This window comes from Protopterus annectens, chromosome 10.part0 (assembly GCF_019279795.1).
Source record: "Protopterus annectens isolate FY-2018-M chromosome 10.part0, PAN1.0, whole genome shotgun sequence".
NCBI classification, from domain to species: domain Eukaryota; kingdom Metazoa; phylum Chordata; order Ceratodontiformes; family Protopteridae; genus Protopterus; species Protopterus annectens.
Window position 1 is genome coordinate 19776534 of NC_056744.1, and position 13614 is coordinate 19790147.

The 13614-nt window shown below is 43.8% G+C and overlaps 1 protein-coding gene across 7 annotated transcripts in view; it reads right to left on the reverse strand.

Moving 5' to 3' along the window:
- The window catches only part of LLGL2 (LLGL scribble cell polarity complex component 2), a 2451001-nt gene that overhangs the window by 1729371 nt on the left and 708016 nt on the right, over positions 1 to 13614 (reverse strand). For all 7 annotated transcript variants that reach the window (XM_044084955.1, XM_044084956.1, XM_044084957.1 and 4 more), the window contains exon 8: positions 281 to 413. In XM_044084955.1, the coding sequence (XP_043940890.1) occupies positions 281 to 413 (133 nt within the window). The remainder of the gene's footprint in view (positions 1 to 280; positions 414 to 13614) is intronic.

Below are 13614 nucleotides of genomic sequence, written 5' to 3' on the forward strand. Positions count from 1 at the left end.
GAAAACCATAGAAAGGCACTCAACTTATGGAAATTAAAAGAAAATATGGAAAAACTAAACAAAGTTTTTTTTAAAAACTAACTTGTGCCCAGCAGAAACAAACAAAAAATAACAGTAAAAACAGAAAATGAGCAGTACCTTTAAAGATTTTTCAAAAAGATTAATGGAAAGTATGGAAAATCATCAGGACTCAACATTTGTAAACAATGTGGAAATTAAGATATGTACTACAGCTGGAATGCAGTAAAACAAATTAATTTCTTAATGAAATGCTACTCACCATAAGGCACTTTGTTTTCAAGTGGCTCAGGCTGCCTGTTGTCACTGGAGACTGGCCATTGGCAGTAACTGCCATCAGAATGGCAACTGATTATTTGGCGACCATCCTTCTGGCAGTACAGATTCTCTAAATGCTGTTAACACAAAAGAAACTCAAGTCGGTAATTCAGTTCTGCAATTCTGCCTAGTCTTTACTCCTATTCCTGGACTTGCTTCCTCAGTAGTAGTACGAAGTTATCAGACAGGATTACATTAGGACAGTTGCAGCTACTTTTTTTGCTGTGTACACAGTTATTAATGAACATGCAACGGGTAATTGAGTTTCCATACCATTCTGAACAAACCTAGGTATGACGTATACCAAAAGACAAAACAGTATGTATACTCCCTGCTGCAAGCAAAAAAATTAGACACCTAAAACAGGGAACAGCCATTTGTGTTGCACCGGGATTCCATGCATCTGCCATCAAAAAAAGTTATGTACTCACCATAATGTTCCATCTGTACTGTCTATTTTCATTCAGCCTCATAAATTGGTTCCGGATCAGACTCGGCCATTACTGCAGCTTGTGAAAACGTGTGAGCTCTCCTACCCATAATGTACTGCCACCCTGTCACCTCAGATTATATCCATAACTTTAGAGACAGAATAAATATATGCAAGAGACTTTGTACAGTAGCATATAGACTTAAAAAATACACATGAGAAATTTATCTGCGAAGCAGAGACTAAACAGTAATGACAAAAGAAGCTGGCTATGATTAGGTTAGAATGATAACTTATACCATCCCAGGTTTACAACGATTACCCCTCAAGTTCTGGGGAAATCTCTTACGTCCTCACGTTCACCCCAAGGCAGAAATAAAGAAGGCAAGGGCTGGGGGACAGAGGGAGGGGAGGTGAGGCTGAATGAAAATAGACAAAACAGATGGAACGTTATGGTGAGTACATAACTTCTTTATCTGATGTTGCCAATTTTAATTCATCCTCACAAACGGGACAGAGTCCCCAGCTATTTGAGCCCTGGGAGGACCCTAAGGAAGGGCATACCATAAAACAGTCGAGAAAAACACTGAAATACCTCGAGACTAATTCCAATTTGTAATGATTGATAAAGGCATGTGGATCTGACCACATAGCAGCTGCACAAATCATCTAAGGAGGTTCTAGACTGAAAAACCTTGGATGTTGCCAGCAACCTGGTGGAATGGGCTTTTATTGGTTTCTGTAGAGGAACATTTAAGGATGTATAAGCCAAGGTAATGCATTCTGTTATCCATTTGGCTATAGTCACTTTTATAACAGGTTGACCTAATTTTTGATGCAGAAAGGAAATAAATACTTCGTCTGATTTTCTGAATTCTTCAGTCCTATGCATATAGTAGCTTAAGTGCCTATGGACACCTAGTGAGTGGAGAAGGAATTCTCCCTTATTGCTGTAGTCTGGAAAAAATACTGGCAGGTTGATGGCTTGATTGATGTTGGTTTTTGATACTACCTTTGGTAGGAAGGAAGCACTGGTCCCTAAGGATACCATGTCCTTGTGAAAAATGATATGAAGGGGGGGGGGTTTAGAAGATAAGGCTTGAATCTCTCAAACTCTATCAGAAGTTATGGCTAGCAGAAAGACAGTTTTCCAGCAAAGAAATTTTAATGCACACTTGTCTGACGGTTCAAAGGGAGAAGCAGCTAAATACTGAAGTACTAAGGAAAGGTCCCAAGGAGGTACGGGATCCTTAAAGGGGGTCTTAGTAGAAGCGTACCTTTTAAAAATACTTTACAGATTTTGGTAGAAGCCAATGAAGAATTTGAAATTTCAATATGAAAATTTGAGATTGCTGCTAAATGAACTTAAAGAAGCACTAGCGCCTTTGTGTAACAATTCTGCAAGGTATTTGAGAACCGCATAGATGGGTGCTGCAAAAGACTCTCTATTGTGTTTGAACCAAGTAACAAACCCTTTCCATTTGCTTTTGGAAATTTCCTTGTAGAAGATTTATGGGAAGATAAAAATGGAGTGGATAGGGGAAGGCAAGGTAGAAAGCCTGGCTATCATGGTAACTGGAAAAAACATGCTTAGTTGGAGCTTTGTCAGGTCCAAAGGAGTCAATCATGTTGGATGTGACAGAAGGTCTGGAAGTAGATTCACAATCCATGGTGGAGCCAGGAGATGAGGCCATAGGAAGGGGAAAGTACAGTTTTGTTCCTACCATAAATGTAGATGTCCGAGTGTTCACCCTGCTGCAGTCATCACACTTGGGTTATCCTGCCGTCAGGCAGTCCCGCAGTCGGCCCGAATTCCAAAGTCTTGGTCCGGCGTCGGTTGCTGTCACTTCTTCCCTGGCGTCAGTGCGCCAGGGGTATACAAGAGGCATCAGACGCCATTTTCTTCAGTTTTTCTTGCCCCAGATGTCAGGTGCCCCCAAAAGGTAGGCAAAATATATATATATATATATATATATATATATATATATATATATATATATATATATATATATATATATAGATATACACATATGGCTATGTAAAAATAAAATAAAAACCCTTGGGTACAAGCAAATACACCACATAGGTAGTATAGGATAAAGTGGTAGAGGTAAGTTCAGCTAGGTCAGAGGGGATGGAGGGAGGGTAACCTGGGACTGCAGCAGGGTGAACACTCGAACATCTACATTTATGGTAGGTACAAAACTGTACTATGTTCATCGTGTTACCCTGCTGCAGTCATCACACTTGGGTTGAACCCCAAAGCTAAGGAGGGGAGGTGGAGTCAAACAGGGTTAGAAGAAGCTAGTAGGCCCTGCAAAACTGCAGTGGCAAAACCAGCTCTAGTCTTAGGGTAAAGAGGTAAGTGATAGTGTTTGGTGAAGGTGTGCACTGAACTCCAAGTAGCAGCTTCCAGAATATCCTTGGTTGGCACTCCCCTGAGAAAGGCTGCTGATGTAGCTGTAGCCCTGGTGGAGTGGGACCTAATATTAGCAGGTAATGGTTTCCCATGATGTGTGTAGCAGAAACGTATGCAATGTCCTATCCATTTAGAAATGGTCTGTTTTGAGATCGCTTTTCCTTGTGATCCTGTAGCATAGGCCACAAAGAGCTGGTCAGTTTTTCTGAAAGCCTTAGTTTTATCCAAGTAGTAACGTAATTGCCTGTGAATGTCCAAAGAGTGCAGGAGTCTTTCTCCTATGTTCTGGGGATTTGGGAAGAAGGTGGGCAAGTGAATGGTTTGGTTTAGGGCCACACTGGATACCACCTTTGGCATAAAGGAAGGATTAGTTCGTAGAGAAACTTTGTCTTGATGAAAAATGAGGAAAGGTTCCACTGCCATTAGTGCCTGTAGCTCTGAGACTCTTCTAGCTGAGGTTATTGCTAGTAGTAGGGCAGTTTTCCATGAAAGAAATTTTAAATCAGGTGAAAAAGCTGGTTCAAATGGCAGCAGTGTAACCTTTTCCAGGACAAAGTTGAGATCCAAAGTAGGTGTTGGAGCTCTCCTTGGCGGTCTTAAGTTCTTAGCCCCTCTGAGGTACTGTCTTAGGAGTGGATGTGAAAATAAAGGAGGCTCCATGCTGTAATGAGCTGAAATTGCTGAGGCGTGGATCTTAATAGATGAAAAGTAAAGTCCTTTGTGTAACATCTCAGTTAGATATTTTAGAGTCTGAGGAATGTTCGGCTCCAGGGGATTTAGGCCTTTAGCCTGGTTCCAGGCGCAAAATCTTTTCCATTTGTCTGAATAGGTTTTCCTGGTGCTGGGCCTCCTGGCCTCCAGAATGACATCCATAACAGCGTTGGATAAAGGTGTTGGCTGGTTGTTTAGGTAATTTGCCATGCAGCCGGGTTTAAAGTGTTGAGCTGGCTATGTAGAATCAGATTGTCTCGCTGGGTGAGCAGGTGAGGAATTTGTGGCCAAATCCATGGTGGGCTCTGGGCCATGTTCCTTAAAATTGGATACCAATGTTGGCGTGGCCAGTCTGGTGCAACGAGAATCATTTGTGGCCTCTCTAATCTGACTTTCAGCAGTACCTTTGCTAGAAGAGGCAGTGGAGGGAAGGCATACACTGTTAATGTTTTCCAACTGAATGAGAGGGCGTCCACTTTCCAAGCTAGTGGATGGAAGGTCCTTGTGCAAAATTTTTGAAGTTGGTGGTTGTGGGGGCTTGCAAACAGATCTATGTCTGAGCGTCCCCATTTTTGAGCTATCATTGCAAATACTTGTGGATCTAGTTTCCATTCATGTGGATCCATGATGTTTCTGCTTAGGTCGTCTGCCAATGTATTTTTCTTTACTGGCAGGAATTGTGCTTGTAATTGAACCTGGTAAGACAGTGCAGTGTTCCACAAGATCATTGCTTACCTGCATAGAGGGTAGGAATGTGTTCCCCCTTGCTTGCTTATGTACCACATAACTGTGGTGTTGTCTGTCCTTATTAGTAGTTGTCCTGGGTGTAGAATGTCTTTGAAAGCTGTTAGGGCATTCTGCAATGCTAGCATTTCTTTTTGATTGATATGCAGGTGCCTCTGATCTGTAGTCCATTTGCCCTGAATGCACTGTCCTGCCATGTGTGCTCCCCAAGCATAGTCCAATGCATCTGTTGTCATAGTTTGCCTGGCTGTGGGTAAGGTGAAAGGCTGACCCTTGTTGAGGTGACATGCCTGTGCCCATCAAAGAAACTCCTGTTGAAGGCAGGGAATGAATGGAATCATTGCTTCCAAGCTGTGGCTGTGCTGAGTCATACACTTTTCAGGTACCATTGTAATTTCCTCATAAGCAGTTTTGCAAATGGTATTAGTAGTATGCAAGATGCCATGAATCCCAAAGACTGCAGAATTTTTCTTGCAGGGAGTTGGGTCTTTGTTGCCATTATTTTGAAAAATTGAAACAGCTGTTGTTGTTTGTCTGGCGTGAGATAAGCCATCTGGGCCGTTGTATTTGAGCTGGCACCCAGGAATATTATGTTTTGTGAGGGCACTAGTTTTGATTTCTTTTCATTTACTGTGTACCCTAGGCAACTTAGAAGGTGTTTGACAAATGCCAGATGCTGTAAAAGAATGTTCTTGCTTTCTGCTTGAATAAGACAGTCGTCCAGGTATGGGTATATTTGAATTCCTCTGTCTGCAGTATGCAATTATTGGTGCCAGGCATTTTGTGAAGACCCTGGGCGCAGTAGATAAGCCAAAAAGCAGTGCAGAGAATTGATAATGCGTTGAACCTGCAATGAAGCGGAGGTATCTTCTGCAATTTTGCCTGATAGGGACATGCAGGTATGCCTCCTTGAGGTCCAAAGTGACTAGCCAAGCATTCTTGCCCAGCATGGGAAGAAGCTGCTGTAGTGTTAGCATCTTGAATTTTGGTACTTGCAGATAGGTGTTCAGAATTGAAAGATCCAGAATGGGTCTCCATGCTTTGTCCTTTATTGGAACTAGGAAGAGTCTTGAGTAAAATCCTTGTCCTTGCTCCTGTGTAGGTACCTGCTGAATGGCTCTCATGTCCATGAGAGCTGTAATTTGTTTTTGTGCCTCTGCCCATTGATCTGGTGGTAGGTTTGGCATTCCTTTGATCCTTGGTAAGGTATGAAAGTGGACTCTGTATCCTTGAGAGACAATGTTTAGAACCCATTTGTCTTTTGTGATGATGTGCCAGTTGTTTGCAAAAAATGCTAGTTTTCCTCCCAAGGGTGTTGCCAGGAGAGATTTGCTTGGTAGTTTGAGGATAGAGTCATTGTGTCTGCCTTCTGCTAGCCTGGGGCCTGTCTTCTCCTCCTTTCTGGGTAGAAGAACCCCATTGGCGAGGTTTGTAAGGGCCCTGTGACTGACCTCTGCCCCTTGGGCGTCTGTATTTGCCCCTCTGTGATCTGTCTGAAGCTGGAAAGGACCAATTTTTTGTTGGCCAATTTCTGCTGAAGCGAGGGGGTTGTACCTGCAAGAAATCCTTGACCGTTTGCATAGATTTAGCCTTATCCTCCATTTTCACTTTAAAATCTCTTCTGCTTTGACACCAAATAATACATCCTGTTGCAAAGGTGCATCTAATAATTTTGCTTTAACATGGTCAGGGAGGGATTGCTCTTTTAACCAAGCATGTTCTCATCTCTCACATCACTCCCTCTCTTTAAAAGGAATCTAAAACTTTACCTCAATAAACACTGGATTTGCTCCTGTACTAACCCAGTCTAACCCTCTCCTCTTTTCTTTTTCTTATTTTCTTACTCACTTCTTCTCTATTCTTTTTCTTCCTCATATCTCGAATACCTTTCCCTTTTCACCTCAACGCATTTTTTTTATCAATTTTTACGTTAAATTTCATTGTAATTAATAATATGTTTATGTCACAATAATACTTGTTTTGTAATTTTGTAATTAATATTGGAGCTTTTCTCCCCGGGCCTCTACTGAAAATGGACATATACCCAGCTAGACTAGCCCGGTCAACAAATGTAAAATAAAAAAAAAAAATAAAAATGTCTACGAATGACAGAGCCAGTAACAGCTGCTCTACAGGAAGCTTCCAATGAATCAAATCCACATTCTAAAGTATGCTTGCCCACCTGTTCAGCTGCATGCAACAGATCCTGCATTTCCTTGAATTCAGGCTGTTCTGAATGTGTGCTCATTTTTTGTTTTAACTGAGACATCAGGAATTGTTGATATTTCAACATGTGAAACTGGCAATTTAATGCTCTCATAGCCAGAGTTGCAGAGGTGTATATTTTCTTTCCCCATCTATCTAGGGCTCTGGAATCTCTTTCAGAGGGCACAGGAGTTTAGCCATAGAAGCTTTTGCTCCCTTAGGACCCTGGGAAATGGTTTCTGGGTCAGCTACAGGGCTTTTATAAAGGAATTTGTGTGAGTCAGGTACTCTGTAGTATCTGTCTGGTTTGGCTGGAGCAGGAGGTAGAGTGTCTGGATTTAAACTAGACTCCAAGTAGACATCATCCACAATATCTAAAACAGGAGGGATAGCAAGAGGTCTGTGCTGGGGTAATAAAAGGAACTCTCTGAGCCTTTTCTTAGAATCTGAGTAATCCTGGCATGTAATGTTTCCCCAAAGGAGTAGTCTTCAGGGGGAGATGCTGAGGGAATAGAGTCTTCAGCATCAGAATCCTCATAAGGTGGAAAAGTATAATCCTGTTCCTCAGAAGAATCGGAGGAGAGAGAAACCTGGTCAGAGGATGCATAATCCTCCTCTTGTCTTGGTCTTTTATCAGGAGGCGGATGGGAACCCCTGATAAGGGTAATTAAATCTTCAGCCATCTTAAGCATCTGTTTCTTAGGCATGGAGCCTTGACCTGTAGACTGATGAACAGTTTTCTTAGGTTTTAAAGGAGTTTTAAGCTTAGCATAAGATTTAATGGTGAGTGTAGTCGGTCTGAAGACACCTTCTGCAACTGTAGGCGTTTCCTCTGCACCGGTGTCTAATTCTGCTCCGGTGTCGGTAGATGGCTGCGTTGGTCTAGTAGACTCCGCTTGGGAGTCAGCAGCTGCCTGGGGTTCCAGCTCTGCAGTCGTCAGGGGCTGCGTAGGCGCCTCACTGAAAACCGGAGAACCGGCGACAGGCCCAGCTGAGGCCTCGGGGTCTGGCTTATTCCTAGGCTGCCTGTCCTTATCCTTGCGTTTTTTATGAATTGCGGTCGTTGGCTGCTCCGACGGCATGAAATAATTAAATTTCCTACCAAAGTAATGCCGTGCGAAGTCAAAACGGCATTTGATAGTGCGTTTATTAAACCTAGCGCAAAACCGACAACCTGTGACGTCGTGGTCTGGGCCTAGGCAAGGAATACAATAGGAATGGAAGTCCTTATGAGGTATTTGCTTCCCACAAGAAATGCAATTATTAACTTTTTCTGACATCGGACCGAGGCAAGAAAATGTTCCCCAACTGGGTACTTAGCTTTATTGAAGACTTCGGACTGAAATTCAAATTGAAAATCTCAGGTGTGGGCCGACCGGTACTTACGAACTGCTTCTGCTTCGGGCACCGCGTGGCAAGAAAGACTGAAGAAAATGGCGTTGGATGCCTCTTATATTACCCCTGGCGCACTGACGTCAGGGAAGAAGCGACAGCAACCGACGCCGGACCAAGACTTTGGAATTCGGGCCGACTGCGGGACCGCCTGACAGCAGGATAACCCAAGTGTGATGACTGCAGCAGGGTAACACGATGAACATCCATATCTGCTGAGGCCAATAAGAAGCAATGAGGATTATCCTGGTCTTCAATCTGGATGCTTTCTTTAAAAACTTGTGTATCAGGGGTGCTGGGGGGAAGCCATGGGGGAGCAGTCATATAGAAGAGCATCCCTTAGTGACTCACCCATAGTGGGGATTAGGGCAAAGAAGCTGCTACATTTGTTGTTCAGGGGGGATGTAAATAGGTCGCAGCAGTGTCGGCCCCAACAACAAAAAATCATTTTCACTACTCTGTGGTTGAGGGACCACTTGTGAGGAAACAGGATGGGTCTGTTGAGCTTACCCACTGTCACAGTGGACTTCCCAGAATGTGCGTCGTTACCAGAAAACAATTTGGAGACTATTACCCACTTCCATACTCTGAGGGCTTCTTGACAGAGGGTAAGACCAGGCTCCTTCATGTTTGCCGATATACCAAACGACCTACATGTTAGTCCGTTTGGACAGCAATCATTTCCAGAAAGAGAGCCCTGAAATGCTTGCAAAGTTAACAGTATTGCTCTCATCTCCAGGACGTTTAAAAGCAAATCAGCCTCCTTGAGGGACCAAGTGCCTTGAGCTGTCTTTCCCAGATAATGCCCCCCCTCCACCCTATCTGGGAAGCATCAATAGTCACTACAGCCTTGGAATGAGGGCAGGCTGAATGGGCGACTTTGCTGGAGTTTACTTGATTGACTCCACAGTTTGAGATAGTCCTTCCAAGTTTGAGTTATTCTTATACTTGCTAACATGGGGTGGGTGAAGGAGGACCACTGGGTTTGCAGCATCCACTGTAGACCTCTCATATGGTATCTCACCAGAGGAACTAGAGTAATAGCTGCCACCATCGAACCCAGAGCTTGTAACACTTTCCTGACCAAAATTTTTGAACTGCAAATTATTTTCCTTGTTTGGTTTCTGATGTTGAGAAGATAAGGATAGGGAATGGAGGTAACCATTGATGGAGTGTCAGAGTGCTCCGATGAACTCTAATTTTTGGGTGGGTTGCAGTTGAGACTTTGCATGATTTGTGATTCTCAGCATCGAACAAGTCTGTAAATACCTGAGCTGTCGCTTGTACCAACTTGATGCTTCATTGAGGCAGTGTGAGACAGTCATCCAGATAAAGAAAAACACTGACTCCTTGCAATCTCAAGTAAGCTGCTACTATCGCCATACATTTGGTAAACACTATGGGGGTCGTAGCGAGTCCAAAGGGCAGAGCTCAGAACTGGAAATGACTGGCTCCCACTCAGACGTGAAGGTGCCTCCTGGATTGTGTGTTCATTTTTATAAGACAGTACGCTTCCTGGAGGTCTAAAACACACCCAATTGTCCTTACCCAAACACGGTAGAACTGACTGTACTGTGACCATCCAGAATTTTGTGTGTGTGATGACTTGTTTAACGCACACAGATCCAAAATTGGTCTCCAGTCCACTGTTTTCTTTGAAACTAAAAAGAACCTTGAGAAAGTCCAAGATCCTTTCTGGTTTGGTGAAACCTCTTGGATCACATTTTTCCTAGCAAATATAAGACTTGAGTTGCTGGCTCCCGTTGACTGGGTGGAATGTCTGGAAGCTTGTTTGTTACTGGAGAGGGAAGGGAAAATGGTATGGAATAACCTCTAGTAATAATTCTCTGCTCCCAAGTATCGCTCGTTAAACCTAGCTAGGCTGATTGGTACAGAGAAAAACATTTCCCAACTGTCTCCAGAGGACGACCATCGGGCCTCCATTCAGGAGTGCTGATAGGGTCTGTTAGAATGTTTCTCTGGACCCATTATTTTGTGGGCCTTCTCTGCCTCTTGGGCATCTTCCATTATTACCATTTCCCCCTCTGCCTCGGGGAGAACTAGTTTCACACGTGTCAGGGAATGGACCTTGTGACTTCCTGAACCACATTTGATGGCCCCTCGATTCCTTGCAAAAAATTTACTCAAACGGCAGAAAGTATCTTCCCATCCTTCTCACACTTGGAAAGTGTTTCTATCACTGTGTTCAGCCAAACAGTGCAGATACATCAAACAGTGCACTGACGAACGAAGACTTAAAAGGGCTCCGTAAAGTAGCACAGAAGCATCCAGGCTCGTCTTCTCACGGGCGAAGCCTGAACCCGCCGACAGTGTAGCACCCTCTGTAGCGTTGATTAACATCCGCATGGATGAATTAACCACTGACTGTAAGGTATTCAACTAATGAGCAACAGAAGCGTTTAACTCCTCGGTCACCTTTGCCAACAAGCTGGAAAGTTCCTTGATTACGTCTATTTGCAGTCTAGTAAAATGGGCTAGGTAATTCAGCGACCAGACAGTAAAAGCCACTGAAGGGTAAACTCTCTTCCACAATCTGGCCATTGACCTAGACTCCCTGTTAGGAGGATGGACAGTCTAACTCTTCTCTGCAAGTTCTTTCTTTGCGGCTGCTGCCACAACCATGGCATCAGCCAGTACACCCTTACACCAACATTGCCTTTCTACCGGGTATGTCAATCCTATCAGGTCTCTCTGGTATTGGTTCGACCAAATCTGGAACCTCCCAAGCCTTCAGACAAATCAAGTCCACTAATTCGTTGGGAGGCAGGGCGACCCAAGAGGAAGATGGGCCAGTGCCAAAAGCCTCCAAGTATACAGATTCCGAAGAGGAAACTGTGTGGGCAGGCCAACAACCCTTCTGTTTCAGGAGTTCAAGATGCCTCCAAAGGAGACGTCTTTGGGTGGTGGGTTGGGGGGACCCTTTCTTTTCATCGAAATCAGTATCTGTGGTAAGAGTCCTCTGGTGAGTCCAGGTGTTTCCTCTTACACCTTCTCATCCTAGGGACTTTTTAGTGGGATGATCCTGATAAGTATAGGAAGAGCTAGGAATCCCAGATTACGCAGACTGGAGGCCCTGGGTTGGCTGTCCCCCGTGGGTCTGGGATGATGGGTATCACGTGACAAAACCATATGGTTAAGCCAGGGATGGGTCCGACAGTAGAGGACCAGTCTATTCCAAAGGTTCAAAGAAGACCTCCTGAACCACCTTGAAGGCTGACCTCCCTGTGGAGGAGGAAACCATCGGAGCAGATAAGGATCTTTTGTCCACTGACAACCCCACTCCCAGAGGACAACAGCACCAAGGCTCCAAGAGGGAGGGAAGTCTCTGAACACACAGGATTCAACTTCCACCCGGACCAGAGATGGAGGCTTCAACTCCGGGAGCCCTCCAGCTCCCAACATGTCAAAGTGCAGAAGCTCAAGGTCATAGCCAGATTCGAAGAGACTAATTTCCTCAGATCTGACCCAAATGGGCCTGGGACACTTGGACCAAACAACTCTGAAAGCAAAGGCTCAGTCAGAGAAGTGGAAGATAGAAGACATCCCAGATCCGATAGAGTCAGAACGATCAAGGTACCCTTCTGGATTCTGCGCGGTGACCAGCTCCCTCACCATTCTTGCCACATCTGCTTCAGTGAGGTTTCGGGTTGAACAAGAGGACACAATGGAAGCAAGCCAGGAATGTCTCTCCAAAAAAGTAGAAGGGAGCAGAGATGGAACTGGGTCTATAGAAGGAAAATAAGTATGCCATGACAAGGGTTTTGGATCCAAAGAATTAGAATCCGCGTCTAATTTTTTATTTGGCTCTGAAGAGGAAAAGGCTTTCTTTTGATACGAGATGTTTGAAACAGCAGGAGAGGTTAGATCCAATTTCGACAATTTTTTTGTTGGCTCTGAGAAGTCTGCAATCTCGGCCAACCTAGGCCTTTTCCCATATTTATGAGAACTTGAGGGCTGATCTCTTGGTAAAGCCACTGAGAAAGAGGGCAGCAAGGCTTTAAAAATCAGCCTATTTTTTCTTTCATTAATCGCTTTGGGATTAAAAGCCCCACAAATGTAACAGTCTAGGTCCAAGTGCTCAAATCCTAGACAAGATTTACAAAGAGAATGCCTGTCAGATAAGGGCATCTTGTGCCCGCAACGGGTATACTTTCTGAACCCCTTCTCAGACAAAGTCAAGGGAAGAAAAGGGGAAATCCAAGGAAGAAATTCGAATGGATTAGGTAGGGGGAAAAGATAATTTTAATTTTTTTTATATATATATATATATATATATATATATATATACACACACACACACACATATATATCATACACATCTGCAGACACACACACACATATATATATATATATATATATATATATATATATATATATATATATATATATATATATAAAATAAGGTAAATATCGCCTAAAATACAGCGATGCTCAAGAGCTATTCAGTAACCACATCTGGTTGCAAAACTGGCAAACGAGATCTGATGTGACAGGGCGGCAGTGCATTACGGGTAGGGGAGAGCTTGCATGTTTCCAGGAGCTGTAGTAACGGCAGATTTGGATCCAATCTCTGATCCAGAACACATTTGTGAGGATGAATGAAAATTGACATCAGATCAAAGGTTATGCACTAATCATAAAGTACAGTTGTGTACCTACCATAAATGAAGATGTTAGAGTGTATTCACTGTTGCAGTCATTACTCTTGGGTTATCATGCAGGCAGGCAACCCTCAGTCGGCCAGAATTCCAAAGTCTAGGTCCGGCGTCGGTTGCTGTTGCCTCTTCCCTGACGTCAGTGCACCGGGGTATAAAAGATGCAGCTGACGCCATTTTCTTCAGTTTTTCTTGCCCCAGATGTCAGGTGCCCCCAAATTGGTAGACTGAAAAATATGCCAATAAAAATGCATGCACAAAAATAACATTTCCTTCATCTACAAGCAAATACACCAACTAGGTTGTATAGGATAGAGAAGTGCAGATAGACCCAGCAAAGAAACGGGAGATGGTGGGTGGGTAACCCAGACTGCAACAGTGAATATACTCTAACATCTACATTTATGGTAGGTACACAACTGTGGTATGTTCATCTTGTTTCACTGTTGCAGTCATTACTCTTGGGTTGAATCCCAAAGCTGAGGATGGGTGGCTGGGCTGATTAGGAGAGGCTATGAGGCCCTGCAGGACTGCAGTGGCAAAGCCTGCTCTGGACTTAGAGTAAAGAGGTAAGTGGTAGTGCTTTGTGAAGGTGTGCACTGAACTCCAGGTTGCAGCCTCTAAGATATCTTTAGTTCCTCTGAGGAAGGCTGCTGAAGTAGCTGCTGCTCTGGTGGAATGAGGCCTAATGCCCTTAGGCA